Here is a 17,573-nt window from a genome sequence, read left to right as displayed (position 1 = left end):
AAATACGGAGCATGTGATTCACAAATAAAAATTCTCAGTTAAATTGATCAAAATTCCAGATTGTAATACTTGTTTATGTGAACAAACTGGGGATTGAATACTTTTTCAGAGCACTGTAAAGAGTATTTATAGATGGAAAATGGGATGAAAACCTTTTGTTCTTGTCCTCTTCTGAAGATGTGCCATACTCAGCAAAGAAAGTGGAAAAATGACCAAAAGATAAGGAACAGTATCTGAATGGGATAGTTTAGAGACTGGTAGGAATCAAAATACAGTGGATTCTGCCTAATTGGGTCATATTGGGACCAGTATATTTTAACCCAATTAGCTGAAGTTTCATGGAAATAGTTAAACAGGCATTTTAAAAAACTAACTATCCTTTAACTGAGAAACAAATTATCTATTCAAATAAAATACAGAATAAATTAGAATACTACCAAAACTATTACACTACTATAAAACTCTATTAATTGCTAATAGATCTCACAGAGGAATTCATTCACTGTACATTGACATATTATTTTGATTGACTGTAAATGAACAAAGTCAGAGCTGACCCCTACTGCAGATAGTGGATTGCCTTCAAACAGTGCTTTCAACAATTGTAACATTCATTGTAACATTCAAAACAATTGTCAATACCTTCAAATTCTTCATAGTTCCTAATTTAGACCATAAGATCATAAAACAAAGGAGCAGAAGTCGGTCATTTCGCCCATCGAGTCTGCTCTGCCATTTAATCATCAGCTGATCCATTCTCCCATTTAGTCCCACTCCCCCGCCTTCTCACCATAACCTTTGATGCCCTGGCCACCCAGATACCTATCAATCTCTGCCTTAAATACACCCAATGATTTGGCCTCCACTGCCGCCCGGGGCAACAAATTCCATAGATTCACCACCCTCTGGCTAAAAAAATTTCTTCGCATCTCTGTTCTGAATGGGCGCCCTTCAATCCTTAAGTCATGCCCTCTCATACAAGACTCCCCCACCATGGGAAGCAATTTTGCCACATCCACTCTGCCCATGCCTTTCAACATTCGAAATGCTTCTATGAGGTCCCCCCTCATTCTTCTAAACTCTAAGGAATACAGTCCAAGAGCGGACAAACGTTCCTCATATGTTAACCCTCTCATTCCCGGAATCATTCTAGTGAATCTTCTCTGAACCCTCTCCAACACCAGCACATCCTTTCTTAAATAAGGAGCCCAGAACTGCCTACAGTACTCCAAGTGAGGTCTTACCAGTGTCTTAGACAGCCTCAACATCACATCCCTGCTCCTATACTCTATTCCTATAGAAATGAATGCCAACATTGCATTCATCTTTTTCACCACCGACTCAACCTGGAGGTTAACCTTAAGGCAGTGGTCCCCAACCACTGGGCCGCAAAGCATGTGCTACCGGGCCGCAAGGAAACGATATAATTTGGTGATATGAGTCAGCCACACCTTTCCTCATTCCCTGTCACGCCCACTGTTGAGCTTGAATGCATGCGCGGTCATTACGCACGTCATCCATGTCAGTGCGGGAAGAAGATCAACTCCTCGAGCTTGCCAATGACGGCGGGCTGAAAAGTGTGTTTGACTTAACATCTCTGCCGGCATTCTGGATCAAAGTCAAGGCTAAATATCCTGACATAGCTACAAAAGCACTGAAAACATTTCCAACAAATCTCTGCAATGAATGCAACAAAAACTAAATTGCAGAATAGACTGGTCATAAGGAACTCCCTTCGAGTATCGCTGTCTCCCATCACCCCTCGATGGGACCGTCTTGTTGCAAGGAAACAAGCCCAGGGCTCCCACTGATTCAACGATATTGGTGTGTTGCAATGATTTTATAAATTCATACGGGGAAAATATGCACTGTGTGTTTAATATCCAAATGTTACTTAAAATGTTATGGTGCTATTGACTTATAATTGACTTATCACTATATTTGTGCGAGGAAAATATGCGCTGTGCGTTTAATATTAACCTCGTTAGATAAACCCTTTTAGAAACGAAATTGAGTGTATTAGCCTCATCACCTATATTCCGGTTGTGATTAACACCCACTCTCCTGAACAGAATCACCATGAACGATCTGTAGAAAAAAAATCGGCACGTACACACATGCGCACTGGTGCCCGCGCAAGGCTTCATGGTTATGGTAGTCTTCTCGAGGTAAACACAACGTATTTGACGGTTACTCTTGTCCGTTGGCAACCCTACCCCACCCCCACCAGACGGCGGTCCGCAAAAATATTGTCAATAATAAACCGGTCTGCGGTGCAAAAAAAGTTGGGGACCCCTGCCTTAAGGGTATCCTGCACGAGGACTCCCAAGTCCCGTTGCATCTCAGAACTTTGAATTCTCTCCCTATTTAAATAATAGTCTGCCCGTTTATTTCTTCTGCCAAAGTGCGTAACCATAAACTTTCCAACATTGTATTTCATTTGCCAATTCTTTGCCCATTCTCCCAATCTATCCAAGTCTCTCTGAAGACTCTCTGTTTCCTCAGCACTACTGGCCCTTCCACCTATCTTTGTATCATCAGCAAACTTAGCCACAAAGCCATCTATTCCATAATCCAAATCGTTATGTACAACGTAAAAAGAAGCAGCCCCAACACGGACCCCTGTGGAACACCACTAGTAACCGGCAGCCAACCAGAATAGCATCCCTTTATTCCCATTCTCTGTTTCCTGCCAATCAGCCAACGCTCTATCCACATGTCTAACTTCCCGTAATTCCATGGGCTCTTATCTTGTTAAGCAGCCTCATGTGTGGCACCTTGTCAAGGGCCTTCTGAAAATCCAAATATACAACATCCACTGCATCTCCCTTGTCTAGCCTACTTGTAATTTCCTCAAAAAATTGCAATAGGTTTGTCAGACAGGATTTTCCTTCAGGGAAATCATGCTGAGTTTTGCCTATCTTGTCATATGCCTCCAGGTACTCTGTAACCTCATCCTTGACAATCGACTCCAACAACTTCCCAACCACGGATGTCAAGCTAACAGGTGTATAATTTCCTTTTTGCTTCCTTGCCCCCTTCTTAAATAGCGGAGTGACATTTGCAATCTTCCAGACCTCCGGAACCATGCCAGAATCTATTGACTTTTGAAAGATCATCGCTAATGCCTCCGCAATCTCTACAGCTACTTCCTTCAGAACACGAGGGTGCATTCCATCTGGTCTGGGAGATTTATCTACCTTTAGACTATTCAGTTTCCCGAGTACTTTCTCTGTCATAATTGTGACTGCGCACACTTCTCTTCCCTGACATCCTTGAGTGTCCGGGATACTGCTGATGACTTCCTCAGTGAAAACTGATGCAAAGTACTCCTTCAGTTCCTCTGCCATCTCCTTATCTCCCATTACAATTTCTCCAACATCATTTTCTATCGGTCCTATATCTACTCTCATCTGTCTTTTACTCTTTATATACTTGAAAAAGCTTTTAGTAACCTCTTTGATATTATTTGCTAGCTTCATTTCATAGTTCATCTTTTCCCTCTTAATGACCTTCTTAGTTTCTTTCTGTAAGCTTTTAAAAATTTCCCAATCCTCTGTCTTCCCACTAATTTTTGCTACCTTGTGTGCCCTCTCCTTTGCTTTAACTTTGGCTTTGACTTCTCCTGTCAGCCATGGTTACATCCTTTTTCCATTCAAAAATTTCTTTTTTTTTTGAATATACCTGTCTTGCACCTTCCTTACTTCTTGCATAAACTCCAGCCACTGCTGCTCTGCTATTCTTCCCGCAAGTGTCCCTTTCCAGTCTACTTTGGCCAGTTCCTCTCTCATTTTGTTGAAGTTGTGAAATTGTTGGCATCTCCAAGCCTGAATATTTGAAAGGACAGTGAGCAGAACATTTCTGAATTGTCTGTTTATTCCTCGCCAGCTATCAGTGACAAAAATCACTGCTTTTTGAACACAAACACGCAAGTGACATTATTTAAAAACCATTCACTTTAAGTGCAGTGTAGTGTCTAATGACCACACACGACTGACGATGGTTGAAAAATGTTTGGCAACTAAGTGGCAGAGTGTTCCAAAGAAACAAAGGAAACCCTGGCTATTTTCTTGATTTGGTTTTGTTCTATAATAGTTGCTCCAAATAAGCAGCTGCCCTGATTAGCCACGGGCCCAATTAACTGGAATTCATTATATCTAAATCTGAGCATTACTTTCTACATAGCTACAAAGGGAAATCATATAATGTCATCTTCAACGATTATGGAAACTCTCTGAACCAGGTGATCTGATTAAATCTGAAGTCATCCTTCAATATACCTAGAGTCATTCTGAAAAAAAAACCATTGCCTTCTCAGTGTAAATTACATTAAGGTTCCCATCTCATCAAGGTAAAAATGCATTGGATGAATGAAGTAGTGACAGTGTGTTAATTAAATGAAGCTGCAAAAGAAAACCTTACTATCACTTTCCTTTGCAACCAATCTACAGAGGAGAATAAAAAGGAAACAACTGTACAGTTCCCAGTATTGATTTAGTCCCCAGATTATAAGTAAGCACAGGCAGCTGGAACTGGGTCATACTGCAGAGCTATTGGAAGAAAATTTGATTATATTTGGGATTTCAGAAGACCCTGTTGTTACCAATTCAAGTTTAATTGTCATACAACCACACACATGTATACAGTTAAATGAAACAGTACTCCTCCGGGAGAAGGTGTAAAACTATAACAGCTGTCACACACACTGCACACAGCACATGCAGTTACAACAGCAGAAATACATAAAGTCACAGTAAATTACTATAGCCCAAGTCTCTGAGGGGCAGGGCCTGAAGATTGAAGGTGCATGGGATGGCCATCCTGGAGCCATGATTTGGCAGGAACAAGCACACAGCAGATCCTCACACGTTCAAGCGCAGCTGTAGACGAATGCAATCCAGGTTCTCTTCCACCAAACATTGGAAGGCAGCACCAATGGGAAGGGCGAGACCCAACCCAGCATGGAATCCAGCACACCCACTGTACCCATGCTCTCACCCCCATCATCTCGAGCACCTCCCCCCTTGACTGGCTGCGACACGTGACACCATAGCATGAGAGCTTAGTCTGCGCAACAACCGAGGCCACACAGCTCCCCCACCATCGGTCTTATCAAATAGCCAGGACTGCATTATCTTATATTACCAATGTCCAACAGGGTCTTGCAATCACAAGAGAAACATCCAAGACAATAATTTGCATCACCTGTTGGACCGCGCACTGCCTCCGAGCACCGTGTCCACCGTGGATGTAGCGGGCGACGACACAGTATACAATAAGCTAAAGCTGAGCTCCACCACTATACAGCAATTTGCTAGTGGGGTAAATCTGCAGTACTTGGGGTGTTCTTAATATCCAGCTGTGTCTTGAAATTGTAAGAACGATGTAAAGGATGAACAACTACACCACTGGTTGGACCCAAAGAGGCCGCTGCGACCAAGCACGCCACCATTTTACTAGATGATCCTCTCATCAGACAATGTTATTAAAATCCCCAAAATGAGCCAAAGTTCAATTTTAAATCATCCAACTATGGAGGAGGGTAGAAGGATAAAGACCAAGATTTCTTATCATCTATAATTGCATAACACAGTCCAAACCATTAATTACTCTGTGGTTATTGTCAGTTCATCAGGAAGACTCTCCTTATCCAATTCACATAACCGAACAAGGGCTCAATCAAGTGAATTTGTAAAAAAATAGCAAATGCTGCTGCAATCAACCGACTGTAGTTGAAGAAGGGATACAAGCTGCAATTGGTTGAAATAGTATGAATGCAAGTAGATGATACCCCAATGAATTATGGAATTTTGGAGAAATGCAGACACGGGTTACAACTTAAACTTTGGAAAGAGCAATCTAGATGGTGGTAGAAGTCAATGTTGCTGCATTATGTAAAGTGTGATTGACATACCACAGTGAGAAAGCCTATCTGCCTGCATTAGATCCCAAAGATACTTTGAAAATGATATTAAAGTTTTAAAAAATGGCTACTTAAGGTTTTCAGCAGGTACTATTATTGTATAAAAAGTAAAATCTGATTGGTACTTCAGAAATTGGCTTTTGTTTCATGCATGTCATCATCCTATAACTGAAAGAATCTTACCAGAACAGAAAGAAATGGTGATCTTATTTTAATAGTTGAATAATACAAAGAAATGCTGTTATGTTGAATACTACGGTAGTTATACACCCTGATAGGAATGTAAACACACATCCATCAAGTAGTCCAATCACAAAAAGACAAGGTACTTAACATTCTAAATTTAAAGTTATGAAAATTCTTCATGAAACTAGAAGTTAAAAATTGTTTTAAAAATCTTTAAATGTACTGTAGATTAAAACTTAAAGATTGAAATGATTAGGACGAAGTTTTGTTACCAATTTATTCAAAGGATTGATCTGCTATAATCTGTTTAAGATGGAAAAATTATATATTAACTGTTTATAAATTTTCTTCACAAGCACATTAACCAAACGGGATTATCTCTAAGTCCTGTGTTTATGATGCAAATGGCACAGGATATTGGCACATTATGTTTTCTGGAACTCGGGGTAATGGAGGTGTAGTCTTGAACACCTGAGAGGGTATTTGCTTCTATATTTAAATACCTCTGGGTATCATTGTGGAATGACAAAGATTTTCAAAAGAAGACAAATGGCAACAATGTCTAGGACAATTAATGTCTCCAACGGAGTTCTCTCATAAAACGTTTTATCTTCTATGTCCACCAAACCTTAGCCTGATTGGAATATGCTGCTTTACAATGCCATGGCACCACAATGCAGAAAATAATGGGGAAAGTGTTTAAGTAATTGTATGTGCTTTTTTTTCTCCCTAGTGATAAACTATTTAAGGATAACCACCATTAAGCCTCACTGGAAGTTGGCTGAAGTATCAAAATATACAAAATAAAAGTGAACTGTGAGATGCTCACACTGTATTTTCTCAAATCACTAGCATTCATTAGCTTGTGTCTGATTAACCTCTTTCCCTGACTTACGTGTGAACAAAGACAAGATTCACAAATGTATTCCTGAATAGAACAGTTTCCATCCATTTTCCTCAGTAACTGCCCAGTACATAACAATTCTCTCAAATCTCAGACAAAATAAATCGTTGAAACTCATATGGACAATGGTATTGAAGGAATAATCACAAAAATATTTCAATATTTTTCTCTGAATAGAGAAATAACTGAGTTTTTATCTTATTGAATAAAGTACTTAATTTTAAATTTCCAGACATCGATTTTGTGTATAGTTAAGTAACAAATTGAATAAAATATCAATACACTTCAATATTTTGGCTGTTACTTTTTTTTTAAAGCCCACGTTATTCCTGTACAAGCTGACAAAGATGGTTTTAAACTGTCTATTAAAACAGTACCTTAAAATGAGAATATATCAGGGCTATTTACATTTTATAAACCCATTACTTTTATTCCACAGAAACTAATAAACATTTTGTTATGGACAGCTTATTCATATATGTAGAATTAAATCTAAAATGGATTAATAGTTATAAAATCAGGAAAAAGAAACATTAAAAATGCAACTACTTCCAAAATAATTAAACAGGTATTGATTTAAAGATATCTGTTGTCATGGGAAATGGTCTATTGAGGAGACTCCAATCTGCTAACAACAATGAGTTCCACTGTAACGAAAGTAAATCTTACCAAAGGACTGAATGCAGGTCTCCAGTAGGTCATCTAGACTGGCCCCTTTAGATAGCTGACCAAGAGACATCATGCTCACTCGGGTGATCGGAGCAAGGTTTAAGCTTGATATACTGTAGCTCGCTGTTTAGGAGCAGTGGCAACTTCAAGATTTCTGCATTCTTGCCGGGGTTTCCTGGAAGATGAAACAGTAGCGTCCGATTTGCTCAGCTGAATCTCACATGAGTATAGCATCAGGACTGAACACAAAAGATAAAAGCAAAACCCCCTCGAGCTGGACTGGTAGGAGCCATCACCCTTTGGCAACTGAAACAAATAAGACACATTGTGGAGGCTGCATTTCATATGCAAATTAAAGTACTTGTTAAAAAAGTTCACTGTAACCTGCGAACACAGGCATGTTGTTTCGAACTAAACAGCCACAGAAAACAGAAGCAATGTATGACACCTACAGTGCACATGGTCATACAGCAAAGAGACCTTGTATTCTGTTTGTTTCGCATGAAACATTTGGTCATTTTGATGTTTTAATAATGTAGACGGTTGGTGTAATAAATTCATGACATGCTGAAAGTCGCAACTCACATGCCAATTGTGTCATTTATTAATTTTAGATAAAGATTCAGATAAGCAATACACCAGCTTAAGTGCAAGAAATTGCTACTTTTATATAAGGACAACAAGACCTTATTTTCTCCAAATTATTTACAATTATTTATGATGCAGAATCTAAATTTGACATTCACCACTTTAACACGCTAGATATTCAAGTATTTTCAAGAATATATAACTGAGATATATTTTTTTAAAAAGTGATCTTTACCATGCTAATAGATTGGGAACTTTCCAGTAGCTAAAATGTGGGATTTCCAAGCTATAATGTAAAGTGCAGTTAACAGTCCTATTTATTGTATAGGCAACTTTCTGACGGGTGCAACATGTTTAGTAAATTCTAAACTCAATACAGGAATTGATGCCTGCTAAAATTATAGTCTCAGAAATAATGATGATTATAGTCAAGAAATGCAAATTTCTCATCCACTATCCTTCACCTATTCTTAGCATTACGGTTTTTGTAAAAGCTACATATTATTTCAATGTTACCTATTTAAACAAGCACAGCAATAATCCAAGTAGCAATTAACAAATAAACCAAAAATGCCAGGAATACTGATTGGGTCAGGCAGCATCGGACACTAAAACAGGATTGGACAATGGACTTTAATTGGTTATGGTGAAGGGTCTTTATTTTGAAACATTAAATTGAGTATTTTTCTCCAAAAATGCTCCCTGACTTCCTGTATGTTTCTGGTATTTTATACCTTGATTTCAACTTGGAATTTGAACTTTGAATTTTACTTTGACGGCATCTGCGGGCTTAAGTGTTTATAAGTAAATATTTTAGGTTTGACGTATAGGTTGCACATTCGTCTAATTTTCCTTTGGAAGTATCGAATAATGGCCCACATTCTCAATATTGAAAGCTTGGATGATGTAGGGTTGAGCAAGCCAACAATTAAAGCCCACATTATATGAGCCTTTTGTAACTCAGATGGAAAACTGTGACTTTCTGTACTCTTCAGGGGCAGCAGCAAGACTTATTTATGTTATACCATTATTCTATTTTTGTTGAAAACTTGGTTACCAACATTGATTGGATATTTTCCTGGAGATGTTGCCATATGACCCCACTACCTCCACCCTTTCTAAATGTTTCAACCACTTTCCCAATACTGAGTGTCTACTCATTGGTCCCAGACCAAATGGATAATGAACATCATTCTTTAACCAAATGGATGTTTTCTGAATGTCAAATAACCTATTTTACTATCCATTTTAATGACAAACAAATGAAAGTACTCATAGAAAATGAAAAACAAAACATTTTTTTTCTGAATGCCCTGAGAATTTTGCTCCAAGTTGGTGGAAAGAGTATCCTGCAGAGTAACGTAAAATTGCTGGAGACAAGGACGTTGTTGCAGAGTTCGAGACTCTGCTTCAACCATGGCTGGAGGTAGTACCCACAAGGAGAAGAGGGAAGAATAGTTCGACAAGAAATTTCTGACAGCTATGTAACACAGATTTTGCACTTCTATGAGCATACAGGCTTTATCGAGGTGGCAAGGTCCAGGCACCAGAGTGTACTGAGGTGATCGAACCTGATGTTTGGACTTTGATTTAGACACCGGGCCAGATTGAAAAGGTCAGGGTGTTGGGGTCCGAGGCATAGTGAAGCTTGCTGCTCCACTATGTTTACTTGGCTCTGTGCTGAACTATGGATCTCTGACTGTTTTTGTGGACTTCAGTTCAGAACACTATTTGCTTGCAGTTATTGTTCGCATGATTTGTTTTCTTTTCGTTCTCTGTACATTGGGTGTTCGACGGTTTTTTTTATGGGTTCTTTTGGGTTTCTTTGTTTCATGGCTGCCTGTTAGGAGATGAATACATACATACAAAGTATACATACTTTGATAATAAACGTACTTTGGACTTTGAACATTTGACTTTTTGTTAGGCTTATGATGTCACATTCATCAAAAGTGTTCTGATCATCGATTCAAAAGATTAATTGTGTTCCTCTCTTCACAGATGCAGCCTGGCCTTTTCTGTAGTTTTGTAATTTGTTTTATATGAGATATCTAACTGCTGCAGTATTTTGAATTTCCCCCATCCTATTGACTGAACACTTTGTCCAGTGTTATTGATCACATGAAATTTACATTAAATGCCACTAATATCTACTTTTCTAAGTGGTCATTGTCAATTTGTTAAGTGTAAGAGTGCTGTGAGGGGGCGAGAATAACAGAAGAAAATGAAGTATAAATACATTCATTACGGTTAAAAAAAAACTGATTATACGCACTGTAAAATATCCTGAATGGTTCCAAGTTTCTTTCATCCTTGAAGCTTTGATAAATATGTTAAATTTTTTCCTGCTCTTCAAAGGGAACCAACCTATATGATATTTGCTGAATCTGCATTAATAAATTATAATTTACTACACAAGATTTTAATGGTCTCCATTTCACCAAATATTTAATTTCCTTTAGTCTCTGTAAATAACCCATAAAATAATGGTTACATTATTAGTGAAGCATGATGAAACAGTGAACATGATCAGGGAGTTAGATGCAAAAAACAAGGAACTCCAGCTTCTTAAAATAATCTCTTTGATAACGTGAAGGATCAAATGATAATATAAATAATCTATATTTTAAGTATATTTTTCCTATCCATTTCAAGTCTTTCTATGCCATCATTATCTTCAGCTCCATAACTTTACACAGCCCTCCATGATCTCAGTAGGTCGGCATCCTTTAGCTTTGGTCTCTTGTTCACCCCAATTCAGTTAAGCTGTGGTAATAGATTAGAAACTGATTAAAAACAGGAAACAAGTGATCAATACGAATGTCATACCAGAGTTAGTGATTAGTGCAAGGACCATTATTATTTCTAATTTACATAAGTGACTGGATTTAGAAATGTAATGCAAAAGCATCATACTTCTGATGGATTTCAAACCAAGGGCAGTGGAAATGGAAAAAAAACAGCTCAGAAAATAAGAACAAGAGAAAATCTGCAGATGCTGCAAATGCTAGAAACACACACAAAACTCTGGAGGAACTCAGCAGGCCAGGAAGCATCTATGGAAAAGAGTACAGTCGGAGATGAAGGGTCTCGGCCCGAAACATCGACTGTTTACTCTTTTCTGTAGAAGCTGCCTGGCCCGCTGAGTTCCTCCAGCATTAGAAAACATGAATGAAGTAAACAATGTGCTTAATAATGTCAGATGAAAATTAGGTAACTAAAGTAAAAAATGCAGTAGCTGATATTACAAGCACTGCAAGTTAACTTACACTCACACTCAAACACACACACACTCACAGATTCAAACTAGAAACAAGCACTTCAGGAGAGCATGCCATTGCTTTGTGCACAATGCAGGACCAATGCGTGGAATATCTACTATCTTTAGTAGTGGAAGCAATAAATTTGCAATCACTTAAAAACTATCTGGTGTCATAACCATCATCTTGAGTGAATGAATGAAGATTGACGAAGTCCCTGATTTATAGTTATCCTATGTACAGAAAAAAATGACAGATACACCATTTCATCCAACAGAAGCATTTAAAGGCCCTGGAGTAGATAAAAATCTAGTTCTTGCATCTTCTGAGCTTGCTCAGGAGGATACTGTTAGAAAGCAGGGAAGCCTTGACGGAAGTTGAGAACCTGACCACCACTGAAAAGGAAACTAATTCCCTTAAAAAGGGAGGGATACTATCAGACTGGAAGTACAAGAATATCTGTAATAATCTGTTGAATATGGAGAACAGTAAGATAGAAGGTGAGAATGGGGTGGATCTATTAGGAAGTCTGATAGGGAAGAGGGCATTTTTAGAACAGATGTATTAAAGAAAGATAACATAGGTGAATGTAACCGAGTTGTAACAGAGTAGGTGGGAGAGAAATCAAAGCAGCTGAGGGAGTCAGCAATCTTGAAGCAAATTCTGATTATTGTCAGAAATGGAGATAGAGGAACTCAGGCGAGAAAGTAAAAGTAGGGGGTATTGTCGTTTGCTAGCTGAGTTGTCAATGTTTTTCCAATTATCATCAAGAACAGGAAATGTATGAAGCTTTCATCAATATGCAAGAAAAAGAGTCAAGAGAACTCGAGTAAGGTTGGAACAAAAATGTTCATTTCCTGTGAAAAAGCAAACTTAACTACAACTCATGTGTTCCAATGGCAGTAACTTTTAATTGGAGGAAGTGAGTAGAGTAACAGGAGAAACTGTTCATTCACTGAACAAGTTCAGTTAGGAGAATTAGAGTAGTGAGAGACATCTGTTTTGGCCTTCTTTCAATCACAATGCTTCAAGTATTCTATTGAAATTTACATGTTTTAAACACCTATAATAAAATAAAAATATTTTGAACCAGGAATTTAGAAACTTGAAACAGTCAAGCTTATCTGAGCATATAGAGGTGGGAAAACTGGTTATGGGGTAAACAGGGCTAAGATAAGGGGGGAATATGGGATAGGAATCAACTGAAATAATACATCTGTCAGGAAGTTTTGTGACTTTAGACACCAGAAAGAGAAATACTTTTATCTCAGAGTGCAAACTGCAAAAGATGAAATGAAACTGTGGACCAGGAGAACTGTGAAACTGATCCTGTGCTGTTTCAGACATAGGATTCATTTCTATATGAGCTACAAAATGCAAAGCAATGCAAGAACGGACAAGAAGAAACCTGTTGCCACAAAGAGCAGAATTACGACAAGACCAATATTCCTGGAAGCAAAAAGAGAAAGTGCTGTAAAAACTCATAGGGTCACCCAACATTAAAGAAATATGCAGGGCTTGTATTTCAATAAAACTAGAAAAAGAACAGGATTTCACAGGTTTTAGATGCTATCACAGGGAGAAAGAAAAGGAGACAACAAAAGCCCAACTTTGTTACTTTCCATTCCAATCATAACAAGATGTTCAGTTTACTTTTTAACAGGTTTAAAGGACATATATGTAATTAGTAACAGTCTTTTGATGGATCTGCTACTCTGAGGAGATAATTGTTAATTTTGTAACATCATTTTCTAATCTAATTGTATTAGCATTGCAGTTGCTTTGCGTGTATTACCTGTGCTTCAATATTAAAACTCCAGTGAAAACAGCCTCATTTCTGAGTCTTTAGCACTTTGTACTGTGCACTATTTTTTCCTCAGTAAACATCCTGACCTCAATCAAGTTAGACACAATTTTTCACACCTTCTAAACTATTGTCTAAGCAGAAATTTGCACTATTGCCCTGCATGTAAATTATTAGTTTGCTTAATATGCTAACACTTGAATTGTTTCCTTTTTTAATTTTTTTAGTGAAACCAAAGTGTTATAGAGTATTTCCCAGTACTAAGGTAAAGAGTATTATATTATTCAATATTAAAATTTGAATGCAATCCCTTAGATTATGAACTTAATTGATTCAATTCTCTGAAAGTTACCTTTTATGTATTACTCTCATGGCAACGTCAATATCCTCCTCCAGATCTTATTTTAAAAAGCAGTGTGAGCAACATGACCAGGAAGATACTTCTGTTAAAACTGAAGTAGTCACTGTTCCCAATAACAACTTTCCACTGATCATAATCTATGCAATTATACTTAGTATCAAGCTGCTACTTAAATTTCAACTAGGTCACTCCCAGCGTTAAGACAAAATACTGAATCTCCACAGAGGTCAGCGCAAAAGGAGTTTGTTTACCTTTATACATTTAGTATCATCAAAGAATATCACAGGGGAGGAGTGAGTGGGGAGTGCTGAAAAGGGGGATAAATACTGTCCCCAGGTATTAATTGAGTACACATTAAAGGTACTATTTGCACTTCCTGCATTTTACTTGCTGATGATGCAGCCAGTTCTCTTCCACTAGTGAAAAAATTTCTGCCTACAGGTAAAATTAAATCTGATTTATGACAGTAAAACTTACAAGGAACCAACACAGGCATCATTGCCAGGAAAAGTGAAACTGTTAAACAAGTTTAACAGGATGCTTTTCAGAGATATTGTTGACCTCTAATTGCAACATTGAGGTAATTACTCTGATATGCTTAACCAAATAATGTCAAATCAAACAATAGTCCTAATACTGAGACTCGTCAAAAAGAAGCATGGAACTTTGAGGTACAAAATTTCTGTATTATATGAAAAGGTTACAAAAATCAGTTTGCTGTGATAGCTAAATTATGGAGCATCTGGTTGCATAAAACCACTAAAGTATTAGAATTACAGGTAGAGTTGTTTCTTTTGCTATTATTTCAGTATAAGAGACTCAGCTACAAGGGTTGAGGCAGTTTTGGAAAAGAACTGAAGCATGATGGCCATGGTGCTTTAAAAATAAGCCAAGGGGCCTGGTTGCAAGACCCACCAAGGCTGCTGGAAATTTTAATGTGATATATCAACTAACTCTAAATTATATTTTAAAAAACTAGAATCAGCAACAAAACTGAAATATATACAGTCACAAGGAAATCTGCAAATGCTGGGAATTCAAACAACACACACACACAAAATGCTGGTGAACGCAGCAGGCCAGACAGCATCTCTAGGAAGAGGTACAGTCGACGTTTCAGGCCCAGACCCTTCATCAGGACTAACTGAAAGAAGAGATAGTAAGAGATTTGAAAGTGGGAGGGGGAGGGGAAGATCCAAAATGATAGGCGAAGACAAGAGGGGGAGGGATGGAGCTAAGAGCTGGAAATTTGATTGGCAAAAGAGATACAAGGCTGGAGAAGGGAGAGGATCATGGGACGGGAGGCCTAGGGAGAAAGAAGGGGGAGGGGAGCCCAGAGAATGGAGAGCAGGCAAGGAGTTATAGTGAGAGGGACAGAGGAAGAAAAAAAAGAGAGAGAAAAAAATGGAGGGGGGAATAAATAAATAAATAAGGGATGGGGTACGAAGTGGAGGAGAGGCATTAACGGAAGTTAGAGAAGTCAATGTTCATGCCATCAGGTTGGAGGCTACCCAGACGGAATATAAGGTGTTGTTCCTCCAACCTGAGTGAGGCTTCATCTTGACAGTAGAGGAGGCTGTGGATAGACATATCAGAATGAGAATGGGATGTGGAATTAAAATGTACAGTCATCTGGTTCACCTTTAGAAAAGGAAATTGAACCTCACCCACAGCAATGAGACTGCCTCTCAACTGCCTTCTGAAATTGTCCAGTAAATCACTCAGGTCAAAAGATAATTTTGGAAAGGCGATAAATGCCAGTGTTGTCAGCCACATCCCATGGATGAAAAAAAAAATTCCCATCATGGAAACTGCTTAAAAGAGAAAAAAATCCCACAAGTCTTTGCACTATACCAGGAATATGAGGAGCTACCTCAAGTCATTTTCAATTTGAACTCCACAATTTTTTAAAATTTTCTAGCTCTGCATTGCAATCCTTACCAAAATCATAAAAGGCATGTTTTGGATACGTGAGAAAGGTGATAAACTTCTCCTTATCCTTCTTGAACTATCTGCAGCCTTTAACAGAGAGACCACGCTATCCTTAAACAATGCTGCTCCTGCATTGTCCAATTAATAGGCTCACATTTATCTCCTTCAATACTTATCTCTTGATGATAGAGAATCACAATTAACTTTCCACTTTCTGTCCACTCGCACAGTATCCCTCAGCAACTGGTGACCCCTCCCATCCTCTTTCTATTTCTCTTTTATGTGCTGATATTTGGCAGAAGTATCTAAAATTGCAGTATAATTTTCTAATGGGCACCGATGCTAGAAATTACATCTAACTCAATATATTGAAATTCATATTAATTACTCACAGAACCTCCAAAACAAACTCTATTCCTTAGTGATGACTTTAATTTTTTTCCTTAAAATGGTAAGAGCTATATCAGAATATGCATAACATTGTTTCTTATTTGATCCTGTGATCATCACTGTGACTACATATTTCCTCTTCTGCAATGTTATCTGACACCACCCTTGTGTCAAAACATCTGTAACTGAAACACTTATGCCTTTTTTAATAACTAAATTTGACTATTAGCATTCAGTCCTCACCCATCATCTCAATCTATACGTAGCCTTGAAATCATCAAAAATATTGCTGCCAATGTCTTAAGTCTGACCAAATTCAGCATGCCACTCTGTTTGGTACATTAGCATATTGTAGGTAAATACCTCCTAACAAATAACATTGAAATATGTGCCTCATCCATTTTGAGTTCACTTGCAGGAAGAATTCTCAAATACTGAACACAGTTTCCTGCCACTGTCTGTAAGGAGTTTTTACATTCTCCCCGTGACCATGTGGGTTTTTTTCTGGGTGTTCCAGTTTCCTTCCACAGTCCAAAGATGTACTGGTTGGTAGGTTAATCATTCATTATAAATTGTCGCGTGATTAGGCTGGGGTTAAATTGGGGAACGCTGGTGGCGCAGCTCAAAGGGCCAGAAGGGCCAATTCCATGCTGTATCTCAATAAAATAAATAGATTAACATAGTCAATGGAACATAATAAAATCAAGCACCCATTTACACTAACGTTCTTGATTCCCCCTCACTCCTAATAATTCTCCTACACAATTTACAGTAATCAATTAACCTACTGACCTGCACAAATTTGGGTTGTGGGAGGAAACTGGTGCACTTTGAGAAAAACATGCAAATTCCATGATTATACAGGAGGTCACAATTGAACACTGTCATTGGAGCCGTGAGGCAACAGCTCTGCTAACTGTGCCACTCTAGATGTTGGACAATTCAAGTTTTACAATTGTACATAGCCAGAACTTTCAGAATTCACTTGCTCAGAGAGCTGACGGAAAATTGTGGAATGGGATCCAGGGACCAAAACTGCTGGATAGAGACGTACGGTAATTGAAGATTGATCTAACTGAATGACAGAACAGACTAAAGGAAGAGGATGGTCTACTCTTGTTCTTATGCAAAATATAAGTTGTCATAAACTTCAATTTATATTCATAAGAAAAAGTCCATAATAAAATACTCTTGTAGAATCTCTATGAAAAGTTCCGACTTAAACTACTTCAAAGCAACACAAAATCCACAATTGTCAGAGTATAATATTGATGAGAAACAAAATGGTTTACATTAAACTAAATAAAAAGCTGTAAGTAAAATTATTAAATAATAATTGCTGATACATGAAGTGCAAGCAAATTGCGACTCACTGAGATTCTTTCATTCCCATTACTGTTTGTATACTGTCCAAAGCTGACATGTTGCATTTTGTCGGTATCTCATTGTTTGTACAGAACCAGAAAGAATAAAATGACAGATTTCATCTCATGCTTCTTGGACAACGGCCAATCTCTCTCACAGTTGCTGTTAAAAGTAACTTCAAAAGGAAATGC

General features: G+C 38.0%; 1 protein-coding gene across 4 annotated transcripts in view; it reads right to left on the bottom strand.

Annotated features, from left to right (window-relative positions):
• Positions 1-17,573, bottom strand: part of LOC140201979 (RAS guanyl-releasing protein 1-like) — a 175,902-nt gene that overhangs the window by 96,173 nt on the left and 62,156 nt on the right. For 2 of the 4 annotated variants that reach the window (XM_072266849.1, XM_072266863.1), the window contains exons 1-2: positions 17,391-17,544; positions 7,683-7,857 (exon numbers count right to left, since the gene is read on the bottom strand). The exons of 1 other annotated variant lie outside the window; for it this stretch is intronic. In XM_072266849.1, the coding sequence (XP_072122950.1) occupies positions 7,683-7,755 (73 nt within the window). In that variant the 5' untranslated portion in view covers positions 7,756-7,857; positions 17,391-17,544. Of the gene's footprint in view, positions 1-7,682; positions 7,858-17,390; positions 17,545-17,573 lie in introns of those variants that run through there. One more of the 4 variants, XM_072266856.1, reaches the window with a different exon arrangement.

This window comes from Mobula birostris, chromosome 1, assembly GCF_030028105.1.
Source record: "Mobula birostris isolate sMobBir1 chromosome 1, sMobBir1.hap1, whole genome shotgun sequence".
Taxonomy (NCBI): domain Eukaryota; kingdom Metazoa; phylum Chordata; class Chondrichthyes; order Myliobatiformes; family Myliobatidae; genus Mobula; species Mobula birostris.
Note: the sequence above shows the minus strand (reverse complement) of the source record. Positions and strands in the feature narration are given on the sequence as shown.